Genomic DNA, 16,724 nt, shown 5'->3' with positions numbered 1-16,724 from the left:
TGGGGAAGTTGGGCACAGTGGTGCACGGCCTTAATCCCAGCGGCTGGGAGGCTGAGGCAGGAGGATGGCGAGTTCAAAGCAGCCTCAGCAACAGCGAGGCCCACAGCAACTCAGTGAGGCCCTGTCTCTGAATAAAATACAAAATAGGGCTGGGGAGGGGGCTCAGTGGTGAGTGCCCCTGAGTCCAATCCCAGTACCAAATAAATAAATAAAGCCCCAGTCAAACTGGGATGCCTGGCCACCTGGGAGGGTTGTCAGCTGACACTGACATCCCAGGTTAGCACACTTTCAGAGCTTGACCCAGCCTGCAGCCTGTTTGTGAATAAAGCTGTACTTCAACACAGTGGCGACAGTCACACTCCTTCACTTACCACCCGCCTCTGGCACCTGGCCAGGTTGCAACCTCGACAAAGTGACCAGCTGGAGCGTCAAGTATTGACCGACTGACCCTTGAAGAAAAAGCTTGATGACCCCAAACTTTAAGGACCTCCCCTCTGAGCTGAGAAGTAGCCACACTTGCCACCAGGCGTCGTGGGTCGGAGACCTCACCCTGTGGAAAGAAGAAACCGGTGGCTTCTCGGGGGGGGGGGGGGGGGACACACAGAGCCACGTTCGTCTGAAGTCCGGGGAAATGTGATTCTGTAGGTCACAACTGGGTCACGGGGGGAATAAAATGGCCGTGGGGGCTGAATGGTGCCCTTTGTTTTCTGTGACAGCCCGGGACCTCCCCTAGCTGCTCAAGGATGGGCCCACGAGGGGACCCAGAAGTCAGCTCCTCAGCCTGGGAAGGGGGCTTCCCCAGGGCCCCAGGGCCCCAGGGCCAGAGGCCAACGGCTGAGGAGTGGAGGATGCTGGGAAGGCTGCCTGGAGGAGGCGGCCTGGACACTGAAGGATGGCCGCCACCAAGCGTCTGTTCATCATGTTTATTGAGTGCCTGTGTGTGGCCAGGTCCAGGGCTCGGTGAGGGACACTGCAGCGAAGGAGACACAGCCACCCTGGAACACGGCCACAGGGGGAGGAGAGAGGGGCAGGATGGGCTTCCTCTGTCACCAGATGGAAACTCATGGGTGCACACAGCCCCCCCACCCCACCCCAGCACCCACAGGCTGAGGCCTCACCCTGGGTTTCCCAGAAACGCACCCAAGACCACCCAAGCAGCCCTTCAGGGTGTGGAGATGGCCTCATAGGGAGCCGGGTGCAAGGCCGGTCGGGAGGCTGAGGCAGGAGGATCGTGAGTTCAAAGCCAGCCTCAGCAACAGGGAGGCCCACAGGGACTCAGGGAGACCCTGTCTCTAAATAAAATACAAACTAGGGCTGGGGATGGGGCTCTGTGGGCGAGTGCCCCTGGGTTCAATCCCTGGTGCCAAAATAAAAGAATATAGTGGTAGAGTGCGGCACAGGCATTCAGTCTTCCTTGGGGACATGGCGATGAGACCCAGGTGGGCTGGAGGAAGGAAGAATGAAGGCATAAAAGGGGCCTTGGGACAGATGGGGGGACAAGGAGGGGCAAGGATCTCTCAGGCAAAGTGGCTGCCTGCGTGGCTCTTGGCCTGGGGCTGCCAGGCTCCCTGGTTGGCTGGCCAGTCCTGTGCGGCCCCAGGACCTTGACTGTTTTGGGCCCTGTCTCGGGCAGCCAGAGTTCCTTCCCTAAAGACCCCCAGTCCCAAGGGTCTCCCGGGAAGCCCAGAGCTGTGGACGGGCCAGGGCCTCGAGCTAGGGGAGGAAGCTGTGCAGAGTGAGGTCATCCCCGTCGCGGTCCTCCCGGGTCTCGGCCTTCAGGCCCTGGCTCTTGGGCAGGCCCCCGTTGGCCGTGGCCGGGGCGCCCTCGCCCCCCTCGGGCAGCAGGGCCGAGATGCAGACCATCTCGGTGGGCGAGTAGCTGCGCACGGGGTACGTGTGGGTCTTGCGGGAGAGGCGCACGGCCAGCACCACGGTGCACACGAAGAAGACGGTGGCCACCAGGGCCAGGACCAGGATGGCCAGCAGGCACTGCTTCACAGGGATGAGGTCTGAGGCGCCCGTGGAGCTGGGGTCCAAGGAGCCTCCGGGGAAGACGACCTCGCGACTGTGCAAGTTGCTGGTTGTCGCAATGGCACCCTCGTAAGTCACACGAGAGGCGGTGGTGGCGGTGGTTTCCCTGGACAGGGACTTCACCATGGATTTCTCTGTGGACACAACTGCCGTGACCACAGGCTGCACGGACCGAGCCTCAGTGGCCGAAGGCGGAGTGGTCTCTGCCTCGGTGGTCGCAGGCTGGGTGGTCTCTGCCTCGGTGGCCACTGGAGCAATGGTCTCTGCCTTGGTGGCCACGGACGGAGTGGTGTCAGCCTCTGTGGCTGCTGGCCCTGTGGACAGGCCCTCCGTGGCTGTTGTCTCCACGGGTAGAGGCCCTTCTGTGGATGCAGCAATCGCAGAGGTCAGCTCTGTGGCCAGCGGCCCTGGGACTGACACCCATGGCGTGGCCACTTCTGTGCTCGGCCCCTCCGTGGCTGTCCCTCCTGCAGCCAGGCCAGCAGAGTGCCCCGTGGTAACCTCCGCCGTGGATGGCCCGGGGGTTCCGGGCCCCGCAGAAGCGCTCGACTCCAATGTGCCCTTCGTGGTCAGAACCTTGGGGCCTGCCGCCACAGTCCCCGTGTGATTGTCCAGTGTTTCCGGAGGGTCTGTGCCCTCTGTTCCATAGTCTTGGTCACCCCAGTCGTCCTCCAGGGCCACCTGTCTCCGTACCCGGGCAGGCAGGGGGGCTGGGGCTGCTCTGTGGGTGATCTCCCACAGCTGGAGGGCACTGCCAGGGCCCAGCAGGGTCAGCAGCAGGAGCAGGTGCAGGGGCATGGTACCTGGGAGACACAGAGACACACAGACATCAGGACACCGGCCGCTCCTCCGCCTGAGATGGGCACCCCACCCCCAGGACGGGCCAGGACAGAGCAGACCCTCCGCAGTAGCAGCTGTTACTATTTATCAATATTCACAAAACCACCCAGGATTCTCCCTCGGGAACATAAGAGCTTCACTTGTGTCCTTAACATTTTTGGCTAAAACTCTTTTTTTTTTTTTTTTTTTTTGGTACCAGGAATTGAATTTAGGGACACTCCACCACCGAGCCCCATCCCCAGCCCTATTTTGAATTTTATGTAGAGACAGGGTCTCACTGAGTTGCTTAGGGCCTCGCTTTTGCTGAGGCTGGCTTTGAACTCGAGATCCTCCTGCCTCAGCCTCTGGAGTTGCTGCGATGACAGGCATTCGCCACCACATCCAGCACTTTGACTAAAACTTTTTATTTATGGGCAAGATAACCCACAGGGACCTCGAAAGAGGGTCCTAGAGCTTATGGTTATACTGACTTTCATGTCATCCCTTGTTAATTCTATTGTTGTAGATATTAATAATTTATCCCAAGAGCACAGTGGTACCTGTGTACAATTCATAAAGAGACAGACATGCAGCCAGGTGCATGCCAGCTACTCGGGAGGGCGATGGCAAGATTGAGGTCAGCCTTCGCAAGTTAGTGAGACCCTGTGTCAAAAATCAAATGAAATAAAGGGCTAGGCATGAAGTCCAGTGGTCGAACACTTGCCTGGCATGCATGAGGCCCTGGGAGAGAGAGAGAGAGAGAGAGATATCAAAGAGGGTGCATGTTCAGGTCCTCGCCCACTGGCAGGGTCTGCAACACAGTCCACAGTAAAGTTGCTCGAGCCCTCTTGAGTCTGATCCTGTGCCAGAGCACAGTGAGGTGGCTTCTCTGCCCCCTTCTCCTATCTTGGCTGCCTCCCCCCACAGCTCTGGCCAGTTCTCAGGTTGCCTCGTTTTTTCTTCCCTCTGGGCATCGCTGCATGGTCCTGCCTCCTTTGGCTGTGTCCTCGCCTAGACAATGGGGATGAGGGTGCCACCCCCCGAGCCTGCTCTCAGGACCATGACGTGATGTGGGCCAAATGCCCATGTGGCCAGCTCTCTGCAGGGGTCCAGTGCCTGGGCTCTTTTAGGCAACACACCCTGTAAGTCCTTAGGGGCCCAGAGCCATTAGCTGCACCTTCTGGGGCAGGAGAACAGCCAGATCTTTCAGAACAGCACGAGCTGCTGTTTACAGAATCCAAAACCTTGCCCTTAAGAATCCCCTATGGTATGTATTTTAAACAGAGTATATTTATTATTGTTATGGTGGTGGGAGATCATTTTATTTCAAAATGTTTAACCTCTAAAAGTGATGCTAAGTTAGATCCTGTATAGATGTAAGATCCCTCCTCCTCCACATATGTTTCTGGACCCTGTGGTAGCCAAATTGAATTTTTCTTCTTCTTTTTTTTTTTTTTTTGTACTGGGGATTGAACTCAGGGGCACTCGACCACTGAGCCCCCATCCCCAGCCCTTTTTGATTTTTTATTGAGAGACAGGGTCTCACTGAGTTGCTTAAGAAGGCCTCACTGAGGCTGGCTTTGAACTTGAGATCCTCCTGCCTCAGACTCCCGAGCTGTTGGGATGACAGGTGTGGGCCAGCGTACTCAGTTTCTTGTTGTATATTTTTAAATATTTGTAATATTTTGAGATTTTGTATTCATTGTCTAATTGTCTTTGGGTTGGTGTCATTTTGAACACCCCCCCACACACACATACACATATGCCTTTTTTTCCTATCATCTGCATTATAATTTTTCCCCCAATATAACATAATTCTTTTGATTATATTGATGGCATCCCTTTTCCAAAACTATTTTTTAAATTTTACTATAAAATGCACCTAGCTTTTTTTTTTTCTTGATTAATAAAGTCAAAATGATGTGTCATTTCACTCTCTCCAGAATAGCTGCAACCTTAAAAATAGAAAATAACAGCTGGTGACAAGGTCACGCACTAACTAGAGCCCCCTTCCATGGCTGGTGGGGACCGAAAATGGGGCAGCTGTTAGGGACAACAGCTCCGTGGTTCCTAGAAATAGAACTGCCATCCTGCCCTGGGATGGTCCCAGGTGTGTTCTCCCAGGGACTGAAAGCAGGGACTCAAACAGATTCTCGGGGATCAATGTTGGCCACGCCTGATGATGCACAGAGCCCGAAGGAGGACTCGGGGGAGTGGTGACAGGTGGATCAAGCACAGTGAAGGCCACTGGCCTGGGGGGCGTGAAGGTCAAGTTCTCACACCTGCATGGACGTTAGACCACGCTGGAACTAGCCAGCCAGGAGGAGCAGGCGTCCACTCCTCCCCGTGTCTAGATGAGGCAGATCACAGAGACGGGACCCAGGTCGGAGGTGAGTGGGGAGAGAATAGGGATGACCCTGTTGTGTTGTATCTGAATATTTTATCACAATAAAAACTTTCAAAAGGAAATTCTGTGTCGAGCTCCCTGGACAGGGGGGACCCTCCCTCAGCACTGGGGTAGCTTCCGGGATTTCCCCTGATCCTCCAGTCGTCGGATTTGGAGGAGAAAGCAGACCTGAGACTCAGACAAGTCTTTCCCAAAGACACACAGCAGGTGAGGGGCCGAGATGGGAGTTGAACCCAGTCAGGATTCAGGAAGGCTTTATGAGGGGGCAAAAGACACAAAAGCTTGTTGGAAGAGGGCTTAGCCCCACGTGTTCGTGTGTGGAGGTGGGAGCCCAGGTGGGGAGAGGGCACAGTAAGATAAAGGACTTGAAGTCACCTCACTAGAAAGTTCAGTCCCCTATTTACCAGGTGCGGTATAGGATGCAGGATTGAAAGCACCACTAGGGGATCAGACAAAAAGGGGTTCAAGTCCCGATTTGGTTTCCTGCAAGCTGTGTGACCTTGAGACAGATCCTTGCCTCTCTGAGCTTCAAATTTCCAGTCTGTAAAATGAGGAGAACAAATGGTCCCTTTCTCATCAAGCTGCTGAGAGAATGCAACGAGAAGATGGATGCAAAAGTCCCGGGCTCCTCACAGTAGGTGCTTAATAAATGTGGCACACACACACACACACACACACACACACACACACACACACACACGCATCTCCCCACCAACCTGCCTCCGGAGGGGCGGGGCTTCTCCGCACTTGGAGTGGAGCTCCTGGTTGCTGGTAAAGCCCGGGGGCCCCCCTTGGCCCCGTCTCTCTGGTGGCAGGGGACCACAGGAGAAGCCACCAGCTCGAAATCATGTTTCCTAACTTTGAAACCCTCGCCGGTGGCCCCGCGGGGTAGTTCTCGGTTCCTGGAAGGCAGAGCCCTCAGCGGCTTCCAGGAAGCAGAGGGAGAGTCAGGAAGGCCAGGCCCCGCCTCCAGCCCCTGGGGCCGCGCCCTGGACAGCAGGCCCCACTGCGCAGCCTGGGGGCGGCCCTAACGGGCTCACCACCGACTGTCAGCCGCCCTACACCCACCCGCAGGGCGGGGATCCCAGGTCACCTCCACTTACTAACTTGAGCCTCTCCCCCCTGAGCCTCAGTTTTCTCACCTGTAAAATGGGCTCCAAGAGCCGTAGTGAGGCTCAGGTGGGACGCCGTGTGGAGGGTCCCCGATGCTGGCTTCCAGGAGGGGGACCCTCTTCAGGGCTGCAGGCAGAGGAATAGAGGAAACAGACTGCAGACTCGGGGACCTCCCTGCCTCCACTGTGGGAGCGAGGAAAGCCGCTCGGATCCAGGTGACATCAGAGACCTGCTCTGTGGAGATTAGATGTGGCACTGTGGGACAGCCCAAATCCCCCTGCCTGGGCCTGCGCGGAGTGACCAGCCTGTCCCAGATGTTCTGGGTATTGGTACTGAAAGTCCCCAGCCCAGCAGAGGTCCCTGCCGTCCTGGGCTTTACTAGGAAGGGGCCTGAGACAGTTCTGATGGCTTCAGCCCATTGGACAGGAAGGACAAGATGCTGCATCTCTTGGGGCTGGGGATGTGGCTCAAGCGGTACCACATCCAGGCCCCGTCCTCCGCCTCCCCTCTCCAGGGGAGGAGCCACATCCAGGCCCCGCCTTCCGCCCCTCTCCAGGGGAGGAGCCACACCCAGGCCCCGCCCTCCACCCCTCTTCCGGGGAGGAGCCACATCCAGGCCCCGCCCTCTGCCTCCCCTCTCCAGGGGAGGAGCCACATCCAGGCCCCGCCCTCCACCTCCCCTCTCCAGGGGAGGAGCCACATCCAGGCCCCGCCCTCCGCCTCCCCTCTCCAGGAGCCAGACGAGCCCGGAGGGAGGGCTGAGGACAGCCACATCCTAGGTCGCTTCCACCTCGGGAGTAGGTCAGGCTGCTTCCTGCCTGTCACCCCAAACCCAGTTGCTTCTGCCCCAGCCCCACCCAGGCTGCAGGGAGGAGCAAGGAGCCCTACCCCAGCTCTGGGGACCACGTTGGGTGGCCGTCCGGGGACGCTCAGGAGAGGTGTCCACGGGAACCTCCCCTTCGGAGGAGCTCTGGGAATCTCAGAATCCAGAGGCCTGAGCTTCTCGGGGTGTGGGTTAGGCAGCCACAAGGAAAGGGGAACCCCCAGATCAACAAGTAGGTCAGACTGAGGTGCAGGTCTTTCCCAGGCCCCTCTAGAGAGTGAAGTCCCCCGGGAGCAGAACCCCCCCACCGGGACCCCGCTAGTCAACCGGTTCAATCTCAGCTCCGTCCCTGGACATGCTGTGTGACTTTGGGCAACTTGACTGATGTCTCTGAGCCATGGGTATCTCATCTGGAACATAAATGCCCCTGATTTACTATGGGGTACTCTCCCCCTAAGCCCATGGTAAAGTGAAGAGAATCACAAATCGGAATTGCACCGAACACACCAAACATGGCAGCTTGGCCCGATCTATTCCGCCCACAGCTGGGCAAAAGCACCTAAGGCCACGCCTTCTTATGACAGCCCCAGGGAGGTCAAAGCTCAGAAATCCAAGTGCAGATTCTACTAAGTGTGGCTTTCACACCCGTGAAAGATCCAAGTTGAGCCCTCCATAATGGGGGCCCCAGCTGCTGGTGGGGTCTGGAGGCCGAAGGGGTCAGTCCAGGCAGAGTGAGCAGCACACGGGGCTCAATAAAAGCCAGTCAGCCCAGGGCGTGGGACACCCCCTTAACCTCTGCCTGACCCCTACCCTGGGACGGGCTCGAACGTGCCCTGCCTCTCTCTCTGAGGGAGGCGGCAGGCAGGGCACCCCAGCCGCCTGCTCAGGGTTGTGACTGGCAGGTGTGGGGGACGACAGCAAGCCAGGCCCTGTTCTAAGTCCTGTGTGCGAGTTAGGAGCCCATGCAGGTGGGAACCACCTTGGACGCATGTGAAAGCCGGGGACACCCAGGCCCACCCGGCTCCTGAGTCACAAGGGGAACACAGGGAGCAGGAACTGGAACCCAGCCCTTGCCCCACGGGTCTGTGAACCAGGACTTGCCCTTTCCCGGAGTGAATGCCCCACCTCCCCAGGAACCACGTTTCACTTGATGGAACCCCAGGGTGCTGGCCTTGTCTACAGGAGTCCTCGTATTCTGCACAAATGAATTTGAACTTCCTGATTTTACTTCCAAATTGATGGTGGGCCATGCGAGGGGGACGCAGGCCTGTAATCCCAGTGACTTGGGAGGCAGAGGCAGGAGGCTCACAAGTTGGAGGCCAGCCTCACCAAATGGGTGAGGCCCTAAGCAACTGAGCAAGACCCTGTCTTAAAATAAAAACTAAAAAGGGCTGCGGGTGTGACTCGGGGATTAAGTGACCCTGGGTTCAATCCTCATACAAAGAAAAAAAAAAAAGTGATAGTTTTCTGAAGCTGCAGGGCATGGACACACCTCCCCCAGCCGACCCCTTGCCTAACCCCTGCCCCACTGTGCATGTCCTGCTCCAGGTCAGCAGTTGGGATCTGAGAGGCCAGGACTGGTCCCCATGGGGCTGTGCAAGCCCCCTCCTTGCCACACGGCTGTGGGAGCTGCTTCCCCTCACTGAGCCTTGGTTTCCCCATCCGTAGAGGGGCACTGACCCCTCTGGTGCTCCATAATCCTAGCCCACCTGGCTCTGGGCCCAGCGCAGGTTCCAGGGGGGCTCGGCCCTGCAGGCGACCCAGCCCTTTCTGCTCTCTGGGTTTCAACTCCCCTGGCTGGGGGCCAAGGCCAGCGACGGAGGTGTCCCTCACACAGGCGGTACCTGTGGGTGACCCCAGGGAAGCCACTCTGGCGCCCAGAGACTGGGAGGCACCTCTTACGGCCCTGCCCACTGAAGGGTCAGCCCTGGGGGCTTGAAGTCAGAGATGAGCCAGCCAAGAAGAGGGGTCCCAGGCGGCAGGAAGCCTGATCCGTGGGGGTGTGGGGTGTGGAGATATGCTTTGGCTCTCAGCCCCTCTCATTCTCCTTTAGTGTCCCTGGAGACCCCAAATTCCAATCAATCAGAGTCTCCCAATTAAGACTTCCACTCTTTTGTCTTTTGCTAACAATAGTGTCCCAATTTGAATATGTTAGTCACATGCCACAAAGAAGTGCCGCTTTCTCAGTCCCAACCAAAGTGTCAAAGGGTGGTATTTTCATGACTTCGAAATTTTTTGCGGCTTCAAAACGGATCCCGCGCCTCCTCCTCCTTTCTAGAATGTTCCAGGCCTAGTCTCAGCTCTGCCTCTAAGCGAATCCCTTTGACTGGCTGGACTTCAGTTTCCCACCGTGAGAGGAAGGGGCTGCACAATTTCTGGGGACAAGCCTGTGATTTTTCTGAAATTTGCATTCACAATGCCCGCGGCCCCGGCCAAGGCAGAAGCTATAAGCATAGAAATGATCAGGTGCAGGCCCCGGAAGGGCCTGGATAAGGTGCCACTGATTCCAGGAAGCTGCTGGGCCGGAGCCCAAGGAGTCTTGGCTGGGCCTCCCGGGGGGCTGCAGCTCAGGAGGGACCCAGTGGTCTCCCCCACCTGCTCGGAGCCGAAAGGCAGCCCCCCGGGGTCCCTGGGGCCGCGGCCACTCCCTGTGGTTTTGCAGGCCAGCACTTACCGCGCTCAGCAGAGCATGGGGAGGCCGCCTCCTGGGCCCAGAGTGGCTTCTCCGCTTCAGTGCCCAGACCGCACTGTGGCACCCTGTGCCGTGGTCGCCGGCCTGCCAACCCCCAAAGCAGAGTGTGAAAGAAGGAAGTGAGAATGTGATTACTCATGCGAGGTCACGTGATGGCCCACACCCCCTTGTTTGTGACAGCCTGGGCGTTGATGTTGATTAAGACGGGTGGACAGTAGGACGGCAACATGGTGGCTCTGATACCAGGCCTTGGGTCCCGTAAGCATGAAAACACCAACAACTCCATGCGAACTTCCTGGGGCGGGGCCCTGAGGTTGGAGGTGGGACCCGCCCTGAGACAGGCCCCACTGTTACCCTGGTAATGGAGAGTCGGGGCCAGCGGGGACCCTGCCCTGGAAGGGAGAGGCCAGATAAAAAGGAGGACAGCTCTTGATTCTTGCCCAAGATGGTGGGCAGAGGGGACAGGGCAGTAGAAATGGCACCACTGAGACCTTTGCGGGGTTTAAAAATAGCTTGCGTTTCTTCCCGCGAGATTCCAGCATTAACGCTGGGCAGGTGGCCATGCCTGTCACCCCCCGCAGCTCAGGAGGCTGAGGCAGGAGGATGGCAAGTTCCAAGCCAGCCTCAGCAACAGTGAGGCCCTAAGCAACTCAGTGAGACTCTGTCTCTAAATAAAATACAACATAGGGCTGGGGAGGGGCTCAGGGGTCGAGTGGCCCTGGGTTCCATCCCTGGTAGCCCTCCCCAAGGAAAAAAAAATTCCAGCATTACCTCCAGATGCTCAGGGATGCAGCCCCACCAGCAGCAGTGAAGAGTGCTTTGGGGAGCAGATTGCCAACCACATGTGGGGGAGCCCTGATTGTCTTATGTCCCCCCCAAGATCCAAAGGCCCCACTGTGGGTTCTCTTCATGGGAGAGGGAGGCCGACAAGTAAACAAGTCCAGGGACCGTTACATCACAGGCGGTAAGTGCCACGGGGCGGGGAGGCGGGGCAGCTGTCGGGAAGTGCAGGGCAGCCCCGAGAGAGCTCAGCCCTGGCCCAGGTTGGGAGGCCTGAGAACGTGCAGTTCAGGAAGGGCAGGGCGGGGTCTCCTCCTGCCCTGTGGCTTTGCACTAGGAGGAGCTCAGGACACACACAGGGGCCACTCCTTGCCTTGCACAGGTTATTTGAAAATGAGCAGCCAAGCACACTAGGTTCCATCCTAGTGCCGCAAGCTGGGTGCAGTCATGCACGCCTGTCAACCCAGGGGCTCAGGAGGCTGAGGCAGGAGGATCGTGAATTCAGAACCAGCCTCAGCAAAAGTGAGGCTCTAAGCAACTCAGTGAGACCCTGCCTCTAACTAAAATACAGAATAGGGCTGGGGATGGGGCTCAGTGTTAGAGTGCCCCTGAGTTCAATCTCTGGTACCCTCTCCCCCCCCAAAAAAGAAAGAAATTGCCAGCCCTCAGCCCTCAGTCTCAGGGACAGAGAAACTGAACAGACCCTCCTGAGTGCTGGAGGCCATGCATGCTCTCAGGAGCGGGGGTAAGGGGCCGCAAGCTGCCTGTCCATCCCTCCTACTGCCTGCAGGCCTTGTGCACCTTGCAAGCTACAAATAAATGGTCTTTACATTTTTAAATGGTTGGAGTATGTTTTGTGACACAACATTTTGTGAAATTCAAGGTTCTGGTTTTGGGTTTTTTTGTTTGTTTGGTTTGATTTTTTGGACTGGGGATTGCACCCAGGGGCACTCAACTACACCCCAGCCCTTTTGATTTTATGTCAAGGGCTAAGGTGCTGAGGCTGGCTTCAAACTTTGCCTCCTCCTGCCTTAGCCTCCTGAGTAACTGGGATGATTGACGTGCAGCACCAGGCCCGGCCAAGGTTTGGTTTAATAATCAAGTTCTCTTGGGACACAGCTACATGCCTTGACCTACTCCTGTCGTCTGTGGCCACTTTCACAGCAGAATCGAGGTGTTGCCTCACCTATGAAGCCTCAAGAGGCACACCCTTCCGGTTGACGGAGCCACCAGTCAGCTCACATAATCCTGCAATGCGTGTCTGGTCAATGGAGATAAGGAAACTGAGGCTGAGAGAGGACGCACCTGGCTCCAATTCATGGAAAGTAAGCAGCCGAAGCGGGACTCGAATCCAGGCACCCGTTAAAGCTCTTGACCTTGACCTCCAGCCTGGGAGGCGCAGACCACCCAGTGCCTCGGCCCCCTCACTGAGCTGCAGGTGAGCAGTCTTCAAGGTGAGACTTGGGTGGCCAGACTCGCTTTTGACAGGAGCAAGTATTACTCAGAAGATTGCGGCTGGGTGATGACCGTGAAACCACATCTCACCACACCTGGCACTTGTCAGAAGTCCCCAGGGAGCCGGTTTCTGCTTCAAGGAACAGACACTAGAAAAGACAGCCTTGCCTTCCAAAATCAAAGCGATGCTATTTAACAGAAGAGAAGTGTTGGAGAAAGACCAGCAGTCCCATGCCACAGGAATCTGTCCCTCGATGAGCTGTGATTCAGAAGCGAGGGTCGTATTCATGTTTGTGAAAGTTGGTAAAAATGGAAGAATCCAGGGTGGAAGAATCCGTGAGCAGCCAAAACGAGTGGGGCCTGGCGTGACCTCAGCCTTGAGCTGATTTGAAGCATGGTCCTTGCAAAGGTCTGGGTTAAAGAAATGTAGCTCAACCAATCAGAAACGGCCAATAGCCCAGAATCCCAGCGGTTCTGGAGGCTGAGGCAGGAAGATCGCAAGTTCAAAGACAGCCTCAGCAACTTAGCAAGACCCCGAGCAACTCAGCAAGTCCCTGTCTCTAAACAAAATATAAAAAGGGACTGGGATGTGGCTCAGTGGTCAAATGTCCCTGGGTTCAAGCCAATGACACATAAGGCAACCATACAGCCAACGAAAAGGAAAAGAGTCTTCCATAAAGCTGAGTCAGAACCCAGGGCTTCTCTCGTGCTAGGCAAGCCCCTGAGCCGCTTCAGAGACCTTTCTTTACTCTTTCTGTGCCTGTCGGTGATAAGCCTGCCACCAGGTCTCCTCAGTGGGGCTCCTGAACCGCTTCTGATTGGAGCTGCCTAGTTCATGAACTATCATTTGCACAAATAAAATTCTTTAAAATATTATTGTGCCTCAGTTTACTTTTTAACATACATATGAGCCTCAAATGAGCAGGTGCCCAGACCCGACAGAGGTGGTGGCCACAGCAGCCACAGCAGCAGCCACAGCCTGTGCCCATCACCTACCCCTGGATCTCTCTCCCCTTCCTCCTCATCTTCCTTTCCCCTGGCCTCCACCCACACCCGGCCTCCACCCATGCCTGGCCTCCACCCACTCCCAGCCTCCACCCATGCCTGGCCTCCACCCACTCCCAGCCTCCCACCCTTCCTTCCTGCCTCCCTTTTCCCCTCAGTTACCTGGCACCTGCAGCTTTTGGCTTTCACCCCCAGCAGTGACAAATACTTGACCACTCAAAGTTCAGCTCCCAGGCGTGACTGAAGGTATTAAATGTCACTCTCCCCCTGCGGCTACTTAGGCGTGGAAACAAAATTGGCAGTTGTCATCTGAAGGGAAGGAGAGTTGGGTAAGAAGATGCGCCAGGGGAGAGGGGCACGAGCGGGCAGCTCCGAAGGGACCTGTCCCAGGACAATGACCCCTGTGGCTGGACCACTCATGCCGTCATCGGAGTCTTTGCTGAGGTCATCGACGCACTGGAAGAGGACAGACCCCGGTCACCCTGAGGCTGTGGTCCCTGCCGGTCGCTGTGGCTCTTGTGGACAGAGGTGGTTGCAGGATCAAGGACACACGAGGGAGCCCGGGGCCTGTGCTCCGCTCAGAGCGCCTGTCACGATCGCCGACTCCACGGCCGGCCTGCGTGGTCATGGAGCCACCCTGAAGGACGTGGCTGTCCCACATCAGCCCAGGTGATCGGCACAGGTGCCACGGGCAGCAACAGTGGAGCCACTCCAACCTTGACCTGGAGGGACCGTCTCCCCCACGCCAGGTCACAGCTGGCCTGGACCCCACGGCACCAGCAGGCACTGTGAGGTCCCCTTTCCCACGATGCCCAGTGCAGGTGCGTGAGCGTCTGCTCAGACGACTTCCACCCACCAAGCCGCCGTCGCAGACCATTGATTGGCTGCAAGAGTGGGCGGCGAGGTGCCCAAATCAAGGAGAGCCCCCTGACCCCGGCAACTCGGATCAAAATCGAGGACCCAGTGGAAGGATCTACTGATAGGTAGGTCACCACCGCCGGATCTGCCACCAACGGTCCCCTGGCTCAGTATGTAATCAGTGCCAGCTTTCCTCGGAGACAGGCCGCACCAGGAGCAGCTCCAACCACCCATTGAAAAAATCAAGAGGTTGCTGCTCTTAGGAAGGGAGGCCAGAGGAAGGCTCCAGGATGCCCCCAAAGATCAAAGCCATGATTTTTTTTTTCTTTCCGTAATGGGCATTGAACCCAGGGTGCTTACCCACTGAGCCACATCCCCTGCCCTGGCCCAACCCCCCCTTCTTTTTTTTTTTTTTTTTTTTGTATTTTATTTAAAGACAGGGTCTCACTGGGTGGCTTAAGGCATTACTAAGTTTTGCTGAGGCTGGCTTTGAACTTGAGATCCTCCTGCCTCAGCCTCCTGAGCTGCTCGGATGACGGGCGTGCGCCACTGCCCCTGGCAGCAATGACCCTTAACGTATATAAAATACTGGGGGAAAACACAGAAATCTGGTTATACAGAAATGTGTCTTTGGTGGAGGACCATTAAAGTCATTGTCAAGCTGAAGCTCTTACCCCCGTTAAGTGGAAAAGGCAGACTGTACAAAGGAGACAATGAGGGACGTGAAGAGACAACCCCAGGATGGTGGAAAAATCTTCTCCAGTTCCTCTTCTGATAGAGGGTTGATAACTAGAATATGTAGAGAGCTCAAAAAACCTTACACCAAAAAATCAAATAAGCCAATTAATAAATGTGCAAGTGGATTAGATACTTCTCAAAAGAAATACAACTGGCTAACAAATATGTGAGAAAAAAGGTCCAACATCATTAGCAATTAAGGAAATGCAAATCAAAACTCTACTGAGATTTTTATCTCTCACCGGTCAGAATGGCAATTAGCATGCACCCCTGCACTCAGATGGCGCTGAGTGCAGGGGTGCGTGCCTGTAATCCCAGCAACTCAGGAGGCTGAGGCAGGAGGATGACAAGTTAAAAAAAATAAAATAAAAAAGAAGGCTGGGGATGTGACTCAGTGGTTAAGTCCCTTGTACCAAAAAAAAAAAAAGAATACAAATAATAATAACAGATGGAGAGGTTACAGAGAACACTTTTACCCTGTTGGTGGGACTGTGAGTTAGTGCTACCACTATGGAAATAAATATGGAGGTTCCTTAAAAGGCTGTTTTAAAATTTGAGGGGGGAAAAAAAGGCAGGCTAGTTAGGAGCAGAGGCCCACACCTGTGATCCCAGATGCTCAGGAGGCTGAGGCAGGAGGATGGCAAGTTCAAAGCCAGCCTCAGCAATGGCAAGGCCCTAAGCAATTCAGTGAGACCCTGTCTCTAAATAAAGTACAAAATAGTGTGGGAGGCCAACCTTACGGGTGACTGAGTTACACTCCCCAGCTGGGTGCTGAGGCGCTCAGTCACAGAAATGGGTGTGTCTTGCTACAGCCCCATGGGTGAAGCGATGCTCACCTGTTCCTTTGTAATATAACCCCTTGCCCTGTTCAGGATAGAATCTTCCATGGAAGTGCCTTGTGTGTGTCCCCTCCTCTTACTGTGCCCCGGGGTGTGGCCTACCCAGGTGTCAGTCAACCTGCTGACAGTGGACATCATGAAGATAGACTCAGCCCCTGAAACCTGACCCCTTGCCTCATTTGAATAGCTTCTCCTCAATAAAAGGGGTCAGTGCATGCTCTCGCTCTCTCTCTGGGGACCCTGAAGGTCAGAGGAGCCGTCACAGCGACCCCAAAGAAAAAGGTATTTGTGTCTCTTGTGTGGTTATTTCGTGCAGCCCAGTTAGCCCAGTTTAACTAGAGTGACCCCTGAGCCTTTTAGTCGCGAGAACAGAAACCCGGCAAAATAGGGCTGGGGGTGTGGCTCAGGGGTGCCCTTGAGTTCAATCCCAGCACCAAAACAAAAAGACAGCAACAACAAAACCCACTCACGATGCCCTGTGTTTCTGGGAGCTACCGGCCATTGTTCCCTCCCAGTGCTGCTCTGTCACCTTGAGGGGTCCACTCCTATAATCCTATGGCTCTCCAAGTGCTCCCCAGCGTCACCTCCAGGAAAGATTCTCTGGAGGGGTCAGGAACCTGATCAGACGTCAGGGACTGAAGCCCCAGAGAGCAACTCATTACCTAGAAGAGGGATCCGGGAGCTTTTTCCAGAAAGGGCCAATCTTTTCAGCTTTGTGGCTCTGACACAACTATTCAACTCTGTCATTGTCATAAAAGCAGCCAAGATCAATACGTAAGTGATGAGCAAAATTGTGCTCCAATAAAACTTTATTTCAAAAATCAAGTGGAGGGCCAGATTCAACTCACGGGCTGTAGTTTGCTGACCTAGAGAAATGGACATCCCTGGCCCTGCTGATGGGCAGGTGAACGAGGGTGGCTCCAGGTCATGTCTCTGGATTTCTTGGTATAGCACATGTTGAGTGAGCCCTGACAAGTGTCAGGAGTTAGGGTGAGCCACAAACAGAGCAGACGCCATCCCTGCACTTGTGGGGCGTTAGTGGCCAGGTCAAAAGCCACCAGCAAGGGCTGGGGATGTGGCTCAAGCGGTAGCGCGCTCGCCTGGCATGCGTGCGGCCCGGGTTCGATCCTCAGCACCACATACAAAGAAAGATGTTGTATCCGC

At 55.8% G+C, this 16,724-nt stretch overlaps 1 protein-coding gene across 3 annotated transcripts; it reads right to left on the bottom strand.

The window, feature by feature from the left end:
• Window positions 1–1,091: 1,091 nt before the first annotated feature.
• Selplg (selectin P ligand) lies at window positions 1,092–10,723 on the bottom strand. Of its 3 annotated transcripts, XM_077105238.1 has the most exons (4): window positions 10,657–10,723; window positions 9,868–9,969; window positions 6,400–6,604; window positions 1,092–2,834 (listed from the first exon to the last, which is right to left on the bottom strand). In XM_077105238.1, exon 4 carries the CDS (start codon window positions 2,827–2,829, stop codon window positions 1,714–1,716), a length of 1,116 nt encoding a protein of 371 aa, XP_076961353.1. In that variant the 5' UTR covers window positions 2,830–2,834; window positions 6,400–6,604; window positions 9,868–9,969; window positions 10,657–10,723; the 3' UTR covers window positions 1,092–1,713. The 3 variants fall into 3 exon arrangements, with proteins under 3 accessions (XP_076961353.1, XP_076961350.1, XP_076961351.1); XM_077105235.1 differs by lacking the exon at window positions 6,400–6,604; XM_077105236.1 differs by lacking the exons at window positions 6,400–6,604; window positions 10,657–10,723 and having other exon boundaries at window positions 9,868–9,970.
• Window positions 10,724–16,724: the final 6,001 nt, after the last annotated feature.

The sequence above is a fragment of the Callospermophilus lateralis genome, chromosome 1 (assembly GCF_048772815.1).
Source record: "Callospermophilus lateralis isolate mCalLat2 chromosome 1, mCalLat2.hap1, whole genome shotgun sequence".
Lineage (NCBI taxonomy): Eukaryota > Metazoa > Chordata > Mammalia > Rodentia > Sciuridae > Callospermophilus > Callospermophilus lateralis.
Note: the sequence above shows the minus strand (reverse complement) of the source record. Positions and strands in the feature narration are given on the sequence as shown.